The 15151-nt window shown below is 31.7% G+C and overlaps 1 protein-coding gene across 5 annotated transcripts in view; it reads right to left on the reverse strand.

Annotated features, from left to right (window-relative positions):
• Positions 1 to 6549, reverse strand: part of LOC119838688 (CCR4-NOT transcription complex subunit 3) — a 14511-nt gene extending 7962 nt beyond the window's left edge. For 2 of the 5 annotated variants that reach the window (XM_038364763.1, XM_038364762.1), the window contains exons 1-7: positions 6178 to 6549; positions 5558 to 5790; positions 3208 to 3363; positions 2498 to 2677; positions 1047 to 1263; positions 653 to 750; positions 28 to 122 (exon numbers count right to left, since the gene is read on the reverse strand). In XM_038364763.1, coding sequence (XP_038220691.1) covers positions 28 to 122; positions 653 to 750; positions 1047 to 1263; positions 2498 to 2677; positions 3208 to 3363; positions 5558 to 5790; positions 6178 to 6202 — 1004 coding nt within the window. In that variant the 5' untranslated portion in view covers positions 6203 to 6549. The remainder of the gene's footprint in view (positions 1 to 27; positions 123 to 652; positions 751 to 1046; positions 1264 to 2497; positions 2678 to 3207; positions 3364 to 5557; positions 5791 to 6177) is intronic. The other 3 variants (XM_038364766.1, XM_038364764.1, XM_038364767.1) reach the window with 3 other exon arrangements.
• Positions 6550 to 15151: the final 8602 nt, after the last annotated feature.

The raw sequence follows: 15151 nt of genomic DNA on the forward strand, positions 1-15151 counted from the left end.
GGGTGTGAGTGTGTCGCGGGGACTGACCTATTGTTTGTGGCGGAGTGATTGAGCGCGGTAAGGTTAGCCGGACTAGCGGCCGCGCCGCACGACACCGCACGGAGCGGTAGCGGCTTGACCGGCTGAAACACGGACGTTTACTCATTAGTTTTAGGTTCTCTGTACAATATCATATTTTATTTATTTAAAGTTAACATCTCTGTATTCGATAAATATATGGTTATTTAAAATAAAAATAAAAACCATAAAATAAGAACAAAATAAATATCTACAGCTTTTTTAAATGGATAGAGTTAGTTTTAGGTTCTATATAAATTGTTAATGTTTTTTCTGTAGACATTTTAACTATCATATATTTTATGAGTCTATTTAAAATGTTCAACGTTAATAATTTCTAAAACGGCTTATGATCGTATTTATAAAAGCCTATTTATAACAATAATTCCAAATCAATTATTTCTAATTAACCCTTACTCTATCGCCAAAGAACCTAAAACTAACCATAGATAATAAAAAAAAAAAACAACAACAGAAGAATTCCAAAATCAATACTCCACATAACTACAACTTTATAATCGAAGTATAAAATTGAAGTTAATGATGATTACGGATGTTAATGTAGTGAATGTGTGCGCGCGGGTACGGTACTCACTTTACTTACGTCGTCCTTTTTTTTCTTGTCCGTGATGTCGACAGAGTCTGACGTGTGATTGTGGAGGTCCAGCGCCGGCGACGTGGGCGGACTCGTCCCTGCAAATTGGTCAATTACATGGTGTAATGATGAAAGAAGAGAAAAAAAAAAATTGTCACCGTTATTTCTTACACATAAATACTTTCAGATACTTTGGATATTTGTAATGTATGAGAGAGATATGCAATTAATGTTTGCTTGAATAAAAATCCTTAAATATTACTAATCTCTATAGAGCAAAGCAACAAAATTTAAACCGTGTAATATCCCTTCACAATAGAGACGGTGTTAAATTAAATTCTTACAAGTAACATTTCTTTTTCTTTCTAATTACATAATAAAACAAGGCAAATACCTGAGAGCATGCTCGTTGGTGATCCGGGTGAGTCGTTGCTATTGTTACTGTCCGTTGTGGCCGATGATGGTACACCGACTCCACTCAGCTCGATCTCGTCCAGGCCGTTGATGTCCTCGTATATGTACTCGTTCTCCTCGTAGCCGGGCTCGAGGGACGACATTATGTAGTACTCGACGTCCTCTCTGATGTTCTTTATCTGGAACGTTATAGATTTCTTTTCTTTACGTAAATCTAGCTATCGATTGAGCAAGACGGAGGCTATATAACACATTAAAACTATATACTATAGTTGATATCTATATATGAGTATCGAAAGGGTAGAGTATAAGAGTAAATAGAGATGGCAAATTTAATTCTAATGAGAGAACAACATAGTGGGGTATGAAGGAAAGGTATTTACTTAAATCCAGCAAACAAATTCTGATTATGATTATTGAATACACTTTCATATTGTCGGGAATCGAACCCGGACATTTGAATATACAGGCGACAAACACACGCCACAATTGTTTTTTCAGTATTATAGTTATATTAAAACTTTACTAGGCTGAATATTGAAAGGTAAACAGAGAAATTGTATTTGCTAGTGAAGTCTAGGACACATATTATACACTAGCAGCCAAACCCGGATTCGTCCATAATACATACAATAATAGCAAAAATCCATTGGTGAGATAAATTTGGATATTGATCCAGTAGTTTCTGATATTATCATGTGCAAACAAACAAACGAATTCTTCAGATTTTATATTTCTCTTTATTCTTAATATAAGGATATGTTTTTCTTAAAAATGAGAATCAAACTTATTCAAACTGAATCGAAATTGTACCAAAGAGGTGGTCATTTTATAATTAACAGATAATCAGTGATCAAAATACAAGAAAATCCCAGTAATATTGCATCTGCAAAGGATTGCAAGGACAAATGCACGTACGTTTGAGACGCTTTCATGAGAAAGAACTATTGAACAGATTTTGAGGACTCATTGTAATGATGTGGCTTATATACTGCAGAATAAAACTAGCTATAAAAATACTTGCTTCTCTCAGATATCCATCCCCTGGTAACTAACCAGACTACTATATGAATGTGACAGATATAAAAACATGTGTTTATTTCGCTCACTATTACATAACAAGAAATTAAGTTAATGGAAAATATCTACTTGCAATAACTTATTTTTAAAACATTCTCAAAGATTCTACTCTTCTCATTAAAGTTTAAATACAACACATATTACACACATATGCATTAGTTTTTCAATGAAACAAATACTACAACAACGCTATCGTTAAAATTTACTATTAGCATATATCTGCCCATTTGCAATGCCAAGCAACTTTTGAGTCTAACTAGTAGAATATCACTTCAAAAAGCCTTTACTTCACTTCTAGTGTTGTGTGTGTGTGTAAACTACATCTAAAAAAAACAAAGAATTGAGAATCACCTGTTCCACTTCAACGGACATGTTGTCAAGCATCCTTAGCAGCGTTTCGAGTTTCTTTATGTGATACCTATGCCTCTCGAGTTTCAATTTTAATTCCTCCATGCGGTCCTGTTTCTCTTTGTCCAGTCGTTTCTTCTTACCCACTAATAGTGACTCCACTTCCGATTCGAAGAGATCAATCTGAAACAATAATGCGACTTTAATATGCATAAAATGCCATAATATATTGTCCTAGGGGTTCTCCTGAAGTTTTCGTCATGCATCACAATCTGATAATTTCATGGAGCTGGGGTGGTTTCAGCTTTGACTATTTCTCTGCTTTATTTTATTTTCACACCATGTTTATTACAGGCAAAAATATTTAGTTAACATTCATATAAATGTCTTTATCTATGCGACAGAAAAATATATAAATTACCTACTTTAGAAGGCATGTAACGAATATATTTTTATAGTAGATTCTTTTATGGTAACATAAAAAAACTAAATTATGAAAAATAGAACAAAAATACATGGAATTATAGCAGATGTTCCAGTTTTCTCTACTATTTTATTGCTGTAATTAACTTCTATTGATCCTTGCATGCATCCCACCTTTACTGAAAAATTCTATATAACGTTTACATGCCATCTACGGACACAACTTGATTATTTAAGTAAAAGATATATATAATAATTCACTTTCGGTGCACATTTATTTAAAAACTCACTTGTAAATTAAGTGCGTCTATAGAGGATATGAGCCACGAGGACATCTCCTCTCTTTCCTTTTGCGCCGGGTCAAGTTTTTGAGCAGCCCCTAATCCTTCCTTTGAATATGCCTTTGTCTTTGTTTCTCTCTCAACAACTTTGAACCTTTCCATTTGCTGAAACGACATGAAAAATGTTTAGATATAATTTATCATTTTCATATTAAAGAACACTAATGAAACACTTATTTCATATAAAGATACCAGGGGACTGACACATTACTATTTAATAAGAAAAATATTTGTGTAAAACTATGATTCTTTTTCATATATAAACATAATTATACAAATAATGCCTGATATTGTAATACATATATATCTCTGGATATATATAAAATTCTAATGTCACAATGTTAGTTACCATACTCTTCCAAAACAGCTGAAACGATTTTAATAAAATTTTGTGTGCATATTGGGTAGGTCTGAGAATAAACCAACATCTATTTGGCATACCTCTAAATGATAAGAGTAAAGCAGAAAACCCTTTGACGGGTCAGCTGGTGTATATGTTGGTACTGCTTATGTTTTTAAATGTTATTGATGGCCTAAAATTTGACATATCAATATTTTATTCACGACTTGAATATACAGGGACATTTAATCAATGCAGAAAAGTTTTATTGCTACGATATAACTGCACTTTAACCAGGTCATTTTACATGAGTCAATATACTGAATAATATGATGTTCACTGAATTTCTAAACATAATTTTTGTGTCAAATCCTAAGTTATTCAAATTCGGTCATGTCATCCACAATCGCCGGGACTCTTTGCATGATTTATCAATATCTTTTCATCTTATATCAGTGCTTGATTTATAACAGATTTTTATGCACTATTAAAAGTATTCATATTATATAGTTTTAAAAGATTAAGTACCTAACTGTAATAACATTATAACTTTATTAAATTCCTCATCACCAAGTTAAATTTATTAAAAGATTGTGTGAACTGTAACTAATGAAATTATTTCATCATATTGGGAGAGCGAATACATTTTTATACATCTACTATTTACACTTTCTATAAGTACCAAAGTGACTGTGGGTATGTTCATTGAGCTACAGCATGGATGTACTATAGGAATTTTGGATTTATAGACAGATTGAATGGAATATCTTTTGTTCATTGTTCAAAACATGGAATAGATGTTAAAACTTATATATTTAAATGAATATAGTAAAATAATACCAGGTACATAGGTATAATGCCAAATTAGTTGGTAATAAATAGAAAGATAGATAATGCTGTTATAATCTGTATTCATACATGTGTTTTGTTAAAACAGTATTTCGTAGGAATAAAATTTCAATCACAGAGAAGATGAATGGTGTTTATACATTAAAATTGAATAGGTTATTTCAGTAGTTGCATTGAGTTACGGAGTAAATAAAACAAGATTTCAAATGATTATTAACAGATTGCTTTGCAAGTGTTGCTACACTACACACCAATAAATATATTTGCACAAAATTTTAAAACTTTTTTTATATAGAGGCAGAAAATCCGAGAGTTAAGTGAAATTCTATAGTTTTCATTGAATGTATAACTTCAGGAATTCAATGATTTGGTATTTTAAGTTTAAAAATTGTATTCAACTAATCGTAATTTAGTAAACCATAAAAATCAACTAAAATATAAAATAATAATATAAAAATGTTTTTAACAAGACACCTAACTGCAGAAAATCAAAGATGTAATATGAATGCTATAAATACTATTTAATAAGATCTCTTGACATAAAGTATTAGAAGATTACTTTAATTAGAGATTTCAAACAATGGAAATTATCAACTTGTTTGTTTAACAGTCAGGTTAAATGGAAAATTTTATTAAACAACCAATAGGATTCTATGAGAATTTTTATTTATAAAGCAATTTAATGCTATAAAACTAAAAATTTAATTCAATGGGATTCTATTTTAATTCATGTCACATAAAATAAGTTAAACAATAATATGATCTATATCAATTAAAATTAAGAAATATGCATTCAAGTTATAATAAACATTATAACAATAACCTTTTCATATTATGTATTGTAATTATTTTTTTAACAGAAGTTAAAATTTCTGAGATAAACCCTAGTGTATTATTGTAGAATATAATTATTTAAAGTTCATAAACAGCATATGGAATGTTTAATTGAGAATATCTCATGGTACTGAACCTATAATAAACACCATATGCCAGTTTATATATACTTATTTTTCAATATGAGTTAAACTAAAGGAAAATAAGCAATATAATCATTATCAGTATTAAAAGGTATTTATGTTGATGTATGTAAACAAAAATAAACTGACTTACTGTTTCTATTAGTTTCCTATATTCTAAAAGTGTACTCTTATCCTTAATTTCTCCAGAGGCGATCCACGATTTGATCTGATCCCGTAGCCTCTGGAGTTTTTTAATTTCCTTCTTGAGATCTGCCTCATATTTTTCCTTCTGATTACTGTTCGTCGCATTGTGCACCTTCTGCCAGATGTCTTCAAACGTCTCCACACCTTCCGTGACCTTTTTTAAACACCTATCTATTTCACCTGAAAACAACATTACTGTCAATAACAAGAATTCAAACCTGTTTCGCAGATGCAATTCACTAAACGTGACGATATTTCATGAAAACATTGTTTACACAACTCAACTGTACTGTTTTCGCATCCTCAGCGTATCAATACACAAAATTATCACGTTAGACTTAGAGAAAATCTACGAATATAAGCACGTAGGACGCGATTAGCACATCAATCAATTACACAGATATTACGTATAAATCGAGAATTCACAACATTTGTAGTCAATTTATTACACTTTTTAAGCATCGACAGTACGGCCGAGGTCCCAACGGACGGACAATAGAACTCTAGAACACGTATCTACATAGGTTGGGGTCAATCAATCCCTAACCTGATAACATAACAAATTACCTTGCAGTTTCCTTGTCGCAGCCATAGCTATTTACACATGTGGACGAACGTTCCGTACATATCCTAAACATACAAACTATTAACAGGGAAATGCACTAAAATTATTGATAAACAGACAATCTACACATCTGAAGCTTTGTTCGAATCCAAGATGGCTACCGTACACCGCTCGAACTCTCAATGACTGAACGCATCCAGGGCGATAATCACAGAATGATTCTGTTTCGCACCTGGAATTGCATTCAGTGTGAATTTTTCATAAATAAATATGGATATGTTGTCACCAAAACAACAAACTTCAAATTTTCTGCAATATGATTTTATTGTACGTCGCGTAGACCATCAGTCAAGTGCGCAGGCGCAAAATAATAGAGCAACCATAGACAAAATAGCTATTAAATGACAATTATAGGGATAAGTTGGCATATTTTTTTAGTTAATTATTGTCATGATTGTAAATTTTCGTTTCTGATGATCTTTTACTGTAAAATAATTTATAATGAAAACTGCTACATACTACCATTTAAACTAACGTGTCAATGAAGAAAATATATAGCTATCGGTATCACAAACAAACTATTATATCCGGTAGAGAAAACCATAACTATCTACTAGATGTCGTTCAAATAAAAAAAAACTTTCAAGTGTTTCTGTTGGTGCCGGAAGATGGCGTAAGAATGAACAAAGAATCGCGAAAGAACATAAAAATCTTCTATAGACCACATATGGAATAACAACGCAATCTTTACTTTAAAACTCAATCAAATGACTAATCTTACTCTCATGCCTAAAAATCAACTTTGTTCTTAAAAAGCACTGGTTTTGGGAAATACTCAAAATTATACCAAATTTAAGGTTTATTCCAATGCTTTTAATTACATACGATAATAAAACAAATAAAAACGAAACTTATTAAATTGTTAACATGAGAAGCGCATTCTAAATATAATTACTAAAAACGTAAATAATAATTAAAATGCCTTTGTCGGAATATGAAATATGTTCTTTATGATGAAATTTACAAAATCCAAGTTAGATTTTAAATAATAAGTTCACAAGAAGTATCTAAGGAGTTTTTAGTTAAAACGAATGATTCTTATGATAACAATTAATTATTTTGTCAACTAAAAAAATTCATACATACTTGCTTTAGTAATGTTTAGAAAATCCGAGCATTCATCACCAAGTCCAATCGTGCTCTTAACCTTACCTAAAAGAAAAGATATCACTCTGAACAATCATTTCGTTGATAAAACACCACGGTCTTAACACACTATGTTATATTATTTTGTGAACCTTACCACGGTTGACCTTTTTGTGTATTTGGCGATATTTGGACACGGCAACGTGCGCCATGGTCACAAACGGATACTTGTGTATACTGTGTACTGATAGATAAATGTGACAGAGTGAATCGTAACTTTCTTACAAAACTACCCTCGAAAAAATTGTCACAACTCGTTGACACAGTAACGTAAGCAATAGCGGTACGAGATATGAGAAGAATAATTAATACATATATATTTTTAATAGCAAATTGTAGTATCGAAATAAATGGTTCGTTCCTATTCCTTCCAGTTTATGTATGTTTCAGTTATGTATGTATCCAATTCAAAATGGAAGGTGCAGTCAATTTTATACTGCCCACATAATGTTTAATTTTATTGAAAACTTCAATATACGTATCAGAGGGGTAGGAAGCCTAAATTATATAAAGGTTAGCATGTAGAATTTGTAGGTACAATACAAGCGGAGTTAGTAGGTAAGTGTAGTAATAGATAGTAATATTTGACACAGTTTAGTAAATTGTTACTACGTAATCTGAAGTAGGTACTTATTGTACGAGTATCTTTATGAGATAATGTTATATTAGGTTGTATTCCAAATTCCTCAATGTAGCTATTATAGATGTTCCCATCTGTTGACTAGTTTAAAGAATCACTCCAAAGAAATGAAAAAAAATATTACGTAAAAAAAACAGTCAAGTACGAGTAGGAATGTGTAAAAGCGGTAAAAAAATCACGTACGTTGTATGGGCGGCCTCTTTAAACATTTGTTCTATTTAAATTTTATTATTTACTAGCGGTCCGCCCCGGCTTAGCCCGTGGTACGTATATGTCCTATAGCCTTCCTCAATAAATGGGCTATCTAACACTGAAAGAATTTTTAATTCGGACTAGTAGTTCCTAATTCCAAACTCTTCAGCTTTATAATATTCCTATAGATTTTTGAAATAACATTCTGTGAAAACTGAATCCTCTTGTCGCTATAAACTATCAATAATCACGTTTGTTTAATGAGAGTCCTCTAAAATATTTATTTTATTTGGTTTTTAAATATTTATTGTTATAGCGGCAACAGAAACACATCATCTGTGAAAAATTTCAACTGTATTTCACTGTTCATGCGATTTAATAGGTTGGTGATTGACGGACCGACACACGGATAGCCGAGTCGTAATTAGCAAATACGAATACCCCATTCATCGTACGAAATATTATTACGCCGCCGGAGCCGAAGCCGGAGGCCCGTTTTCGTTTTCTCATCCTTCCCAGTCCATTCCTTCTTTCTATCCGTCAATCCTTTCCTTATCCCTTTCCCCGTAAAAGCGGGTATCGCATCGCAGAGGCACCCACTATGTACGAATATTCATGGGCGTTGGTAAGCGAAGGCGAAGGCGAACCACCAGCTCTGCCCGCATATGGCATAAAAAAAATAATACTAGTAGTTAGTAAAAAGGTTTTATCCTATGTTTATATATGGAACCCTAATAAACGAGGCCAAAATTTGTTTTGAAGTCCATAAATGATAATAGTCTTCAATAACTCCTTTAGAGGGTGTTATAAAACTGTTATGACTTTGTTTTACGACTGCTTTATCGTTTACGAGTACTTAGATCGCTGACCGAATGAATGCACTCCTATGAGTGGCATTTCGTTATAATGAAAAGGCGTTTATCAATTTATTTATTAATGAGGCGAAGTAATCACTGTGACTTTTTTTTTAAATCTGTGGCTTCCATGTTCTCCACATGATTACGGTTATGAAATAATTATTTCTTAAAAAATAATCACGTAAGAACGTCGGTATTTGTAGTAGTTCTAACACACAAAGAATCACGTCGATCGGTTGAGAATCCACGGAGTTTCGAGGAACTAATTTAGAAAAATACAATTGAAATCAGAAACTTCTCGAAAAATGTTGTAATGAGTTGGACTTCCAAAGGGCAAATACTTTGCAAGCGACAGCAAAGCCAGCAAATCTTACTAATATTATAAACGTGAAAGTTTTTAATGTATGGATGGATGTATGCATGTATATGAATGTTTCTTTCACGCAAAAACTACTGAACCGATTGCAATGAAATTTGGTACGTAGACAGCTGGACCACAGGAATAACACATAGGCAAATTTTTATCGCGATATTCCCTCGGGATACAGACTTACGCGGGTGAAACCGCGGAGCGCAGCCAGTATTACATATGTAATTAAATATTCAAATTAAAATGTCGTGATATGTAGTTAGGCGCCCACGCCCAGACCACAGATATTAAATGTAAATAGTACGTAAAGACACCTACTCGTTGTTAGCAAAGCACCAACCCATTGTTATGTTGAATTTAACATATCGATATTTTAGGTGATTTTGTATATTTTAACAACAGAAGAATATATTTTTAATGCGATGTCGGATGAGTTCATGTTTTACGTAATTTTTATTATTTAAGCAAACACAATAATATTATGTTGAACTATTTCACGAATAAGAATATAACTGATTATTATTCTGAAAGTAGGTATATAAATAAAAGTATTTGTGGAACTTAATTATATTTTCCGTTTACATATTCCGTTTTCATGGCAAAAAAGGCTGAGACTATTTTGATGAACCTATATATGCTAAGCTCCTATTGTTGGAATGTCTGGGAGAGAGATGCGACTAGACTACTTTCTAACCCGAAAATCGTTGTTTCGAGGGCAATTTAATATTTTCTTCCAACTATGTAGTTATATTTATAACTCTTCATAACAGCCATCATAATATTTAAAATCGGAAAAAAATTAAAGGGTTTTGAGGACAAGTTTTTTTAGACATACGTCAAAACAGCTATAAGGTAAGATTTGACCACCAGCGAACAGTTTTTCCCACATTTAACCTCTATCAAAATACACTCTCCAATAAAGCGTAGAGGATATCCACATTGTTTGTATGAGATTATGAAATTGTGTCATAAAATAATTGTTTGCGGCCGGTTGCGTCACGGCAAGCAATTAATCTCTGTCCCAACGAACTTTCATCAAGATTGATTCTCAATTAGGCGGCAAACATGGTATATAGTTACATGGTATATAATCGCGAAAGATTGGAAAATATACCAATATTATGGTTAGGTACTCGTAGACTGTGTCATCTATACTAATGTTATAAAGCTGAATGGTTTGTTTGTATGAACGCACTAATCTCAGGAACTACTGGTCCGGTTTGAAAAATTCTTTCACTGTTAGATAGCAAATTTATTGAGGAAGGCTATAGGCTATATATATACCACGGGCGAAGGCGGGGCGGACCGCTAGTTTATAATATATACGGTACGGATGTGCGTTTTCAACTACTGTGGTGTTTTGTGAAATGAATGCAATCCATATATATAAAGGCAAAAGGTCATTCCCTCACACATCACGAAATCTCAAAAGCGGTTGAACGTATAAAGGTGGAATTTGGTAAGAAATTAGTTTATAGTTAGTAGACGCGCACAAAGATCGGATTTCGCAATAGGGCTGCGTTAAAGACGTCTACGTCTACGTCTATAAAGTCCTCCATTTTTCATGCGGGCAACAGCTAGTAACTAATATATATCCATAAGTCTATAGATATATAAATCCTCCGAATTGGATAGATTTTCATAAAATATATTGTCATCTGGTTAGTCCGGGAGTATTTCATTAACAAAGTATTCACACTCACAGCCCTCAATTATAAGGCAATTGCCCTCAATTATAAGTCTTGCAAATTCGGCGTTTCCCAAATCAGCTAGTTTACAAACTAAATAATTATGTAGTAGGAAGTGGCTGGGAAAAAGGAAAAAGTCGAGTAAATATCGGTTTATTTGACCACAATTAATAATGTGTAAGTGAACAATAAACAATAACAAAATATTTTGACATATAGATTAAGGACCCTTGCTCCCAGTAAAGTCGTGCTGCAAAAAAAAGAGCGCGCGCGTGTTAGTGAGCCAATTAACGTCATCTACAAAGGCTTTAGGTTGCGTTTTATATTAATTACAATCTCGGATTCAATAAAAATAATGCAATGGAATAAAACCAATGACGCGAATGAGTTTTTATGCACAATAAAACGAAAATAGATTATAATCATCACATTCCTATATTTATAATATTTATCATTGATAACACGAAATTCGTTATGAATGTCTACAAATAAATCGACGTGTGTCTGTTGTGTAAAAATGTAGCACTGAGTTACCTTGATAAAATTTGTGTTTCACCTGACTTTTTCAACTTTAACTCGGTTAAGCTGCGCCTCGTAGTTTCACCCTCATAAGTCTGTATCCCGTAGTAATATCGGGATAAAAAGTTGCTTATATGTTATTCCAGTTGTCCAGCTGTCTACGTACCAAATTTCATTGCAATCGGTTCGGTAGATTTTGCTTGACAGAGCAACAAACACACACATCCGTACAAACTTTCGCATTTACAATATTGGTAGGATAGGATGGTAGGATCTACCTAAATCTAGACAGCATATCAGAGAATACATAATAACACTACTCTAATTATACTCATATACTCGTTCCTACACAATTTATAAAGAAGCCTAAATAAATAGACATACATGTAAATGCTTTCCAGTTGGAAGAAAAAAGACAAATTGTGTTTAATATTTACATTGTGTTCGGGGATTCAATGCGAAAGGCAGTGATTAAATTACATCGTACGATGATATAAGTAAATGTAAATATAAATAAATATCTCTAAAAGCAGAACCTCATACTACCCAAGATTATGTTCTATAGATAGATCCTAGATCGAATCCCGGATCTAGAATAGGTTTTTCTATAAGTAATTTTCAAATTTTAACATTATTTTTGAGTCCGACAAGAGACCAGCAAAATCATTAAAAGCAACTAAACCGCCTTTAAAGTGTCAGATACAATTTAAATGAAACGGGAGGCACCCGGCACCAGCTTTCAAATAAAAAATCAAATAGTTCTGGTAAAAATCACTAATATGTATTATAAAATTGAAAGTTTGTATGGTTATTTTTGTCCTTTTAACACGCTGAAACTACTGAACGGATTTTAATGAAAAAAGTAATGAATTCGGTATACAGACAGGGTATGAGCTGACTTGGGTGATAGGATATTTTTTATCCTAATTAAACGCTTCCTTGGGATACTACAAGAATTTTGATATCTATAATGCTAGTCTAGTATTTTATAATCTCAGCTATAAATTTTAGAAAGAAAGAAATAAAGTAAAGATGTCTATTTAATGGCTTGCTACAAAACTAACAGAAAAATTACAAATAAGTTTGCAGTACAAGGTCAAAAAAAAAGTCACTGATAATTTTAACATAGACACATGCGACATGCGGTCTGCGCAACAAGAAAACATTAAAAAATTTGTTTGTGACGCATACATCGCAGCACCGGTTTTCAATTTACCCTCTATTTTTCGTTTTTTTTTTTATTTAAACTTTTTAAAAACAATGTGTCGCAAATAAGAAAGCACAATTAAATAAGTAACTGAGCTATAAAAAGATAAACAGCTTTCGATAAACCATTTTTATTAATTTATAATGGTATTAATTTATGTGGCTGTATATTTTGTCGGATTTTAAAATAATCTGTATCAATTAGTTCTGATAAAATGTTATTTATTGTTTTTTTATGCAGGTGTATGGGGGTAATTAAACTTGCATATGTGTATTACGTATGTTGTGATCATTTGTTTGTCAAATTAGAATTATGATGATCATGACCATGACCACTAGCTGCGCCCCGCGGTTTCACCCGCGTAAATCCTTATCCCGTAGGAATATCGGGATAAAAAGTAACCGATATGTTATTCCAGTTATCCAGCTGTGTACGTACCAAATTTCATTGCAATCGGTTCAGTAGTTTTTGCGTGAAAGAGCAACGAACACACACACATCCTTACAAACTTTCGCATTTATAATATTAGTAGGATAAGTAGGATAATTATAGACAAAAAAAGAAAATTTTGAAAGGATTGGAAAAAAATTATGACTAGGCGAGATTCGAACCCTCGTCTTTTTGCCATACAGTAGAAACTACAGCGTTGCTCCTCGTGATCAATTTTTTTCTATTCTTTCAAAATTTCTCATTTATAAAGATTTCAATGCTATAAAACTAAAACTTAAATATAGACAAAAGAGTTTATGTAGTTACTATTTGTAGATCACTACAAATATATCAATACGTGCTGGTTTAAATGTATGGTATTGTATGTGTAATTTTTTAAATTATTATATTTTTAAACATTTAAAACATCAAAAAATTTATTAATTTATACCCACAATTTCTACCCACAAAATAATTAGTTAATTAAGCATTGATAAAAATATTATAATATATAAGTATGCTCTCATTAAGTATGGTAAAAATGCACGTTTAGATATGTTAATGCAGATTTTTATTTATTTATTTTAATATATTTATTTAAAAAAAAAAACAGTAGTACAACAGTAATTTACACATATTATTGATACTAGAATGAGCCCGCGGTTTCTTACTTTTAAATCGTTATCAATCCGCCTGAAAACACAAAAAGTTTCATTCAAATCGGTCCAGTCGTTTAGTGGTTCAGTGACAAACACACTTGACCGATTTTCTAAGCATAAGGTACACCCATGTGAAGTGGGGGTCTCTATTACAGTATAAAACAAAATTATCACTGCATCAAATCTTCAAACAACTTTTATTTAGCACTAGAGCGTTAATCATCAATCAATATTCGAAAAATATGATTTAATACGAATTCCACACTCATCCATAAAATTTCCACTCTCACAAATCGTTTTGGATATCTTCCAAAGCCCTGTAATGTAAACTGTTTGTATACAATTATGAAGTATGTGGTGAAAAAAACTACTATTTTATGTGCCATAAAATATTTATGACCGTATTCTATCAGTTATTGGGATAAATGTTCTAAATATTTTGTTGCAAAGGAATTTATGATGTAAAACTTTCTATTTTTTTTTATATTATTCATATCTCGGCAAATATCGCAATTTTTTCGCTAGAAGTAGGAAAAAGTTTCGAGACAATGGTTATAAATTTATTTACTAAAATATGGTTCATTTTCTTATTAAATATACCCATCGTACGTTGACTTGAAAACACACAAAAAACTCAGGAAATGGAATGATTTCAAAAAATAGAAATAAACATTTCTCATCATGATATTGCCTATAACTTTCGAATAAAACTTTAACCATGTTGAAAACACAGCAAGAATATAAATAGAAATATTTGAACAGATTTTTTTATAAATCTCGTAATAAACAGTAGATAAAAATAAAACATTAAATATTTTATTATCTACTACGAAAGCGACTGGATACATCTTAATGTGAAAACGTAATTTAAAGGAAGTAATAAAACCGTGATATACATTTACTGCTTATAAAATATAAGTAACTGGGTAATTTTTTCTAGTATACATATTAAAAGATACAACAGTATATAAATATATATTTTTTTTAACAACAACAACCAAAAATACCTGTTTATATCAAGGTTAGCAATACTTTCTTCATTTTATTTATGTGTAAACTAATGTGCTGTTATCTATATGAAACTGAAACTGCCATCATTTCTTTTATGGCTTCGAAGTTCAAAAATCTGGTATCTTATTTAAGGATGCGATCATTTTATTGTTACTCATTATAATTATTAAATATATTAAATCATTTATAGATTTTATT

Source organism: Zerene cesonia, unplaced genomic scaffold (genome assembly GCF_012273895.1).
Source record: "Zerene cesonia ecotype Mississippi unplaced genomic scaffold, Zerene_cesonia_1.1 Zces_u004, whole genome shotgun sequence".
In the NCBI taxonomy this organism is placed as follows: Eukaryota; Metazoa; Arthropoda; class Insecta; order Lepidoptera; family Pieridae; genus Zerene; species Zerene cesonia.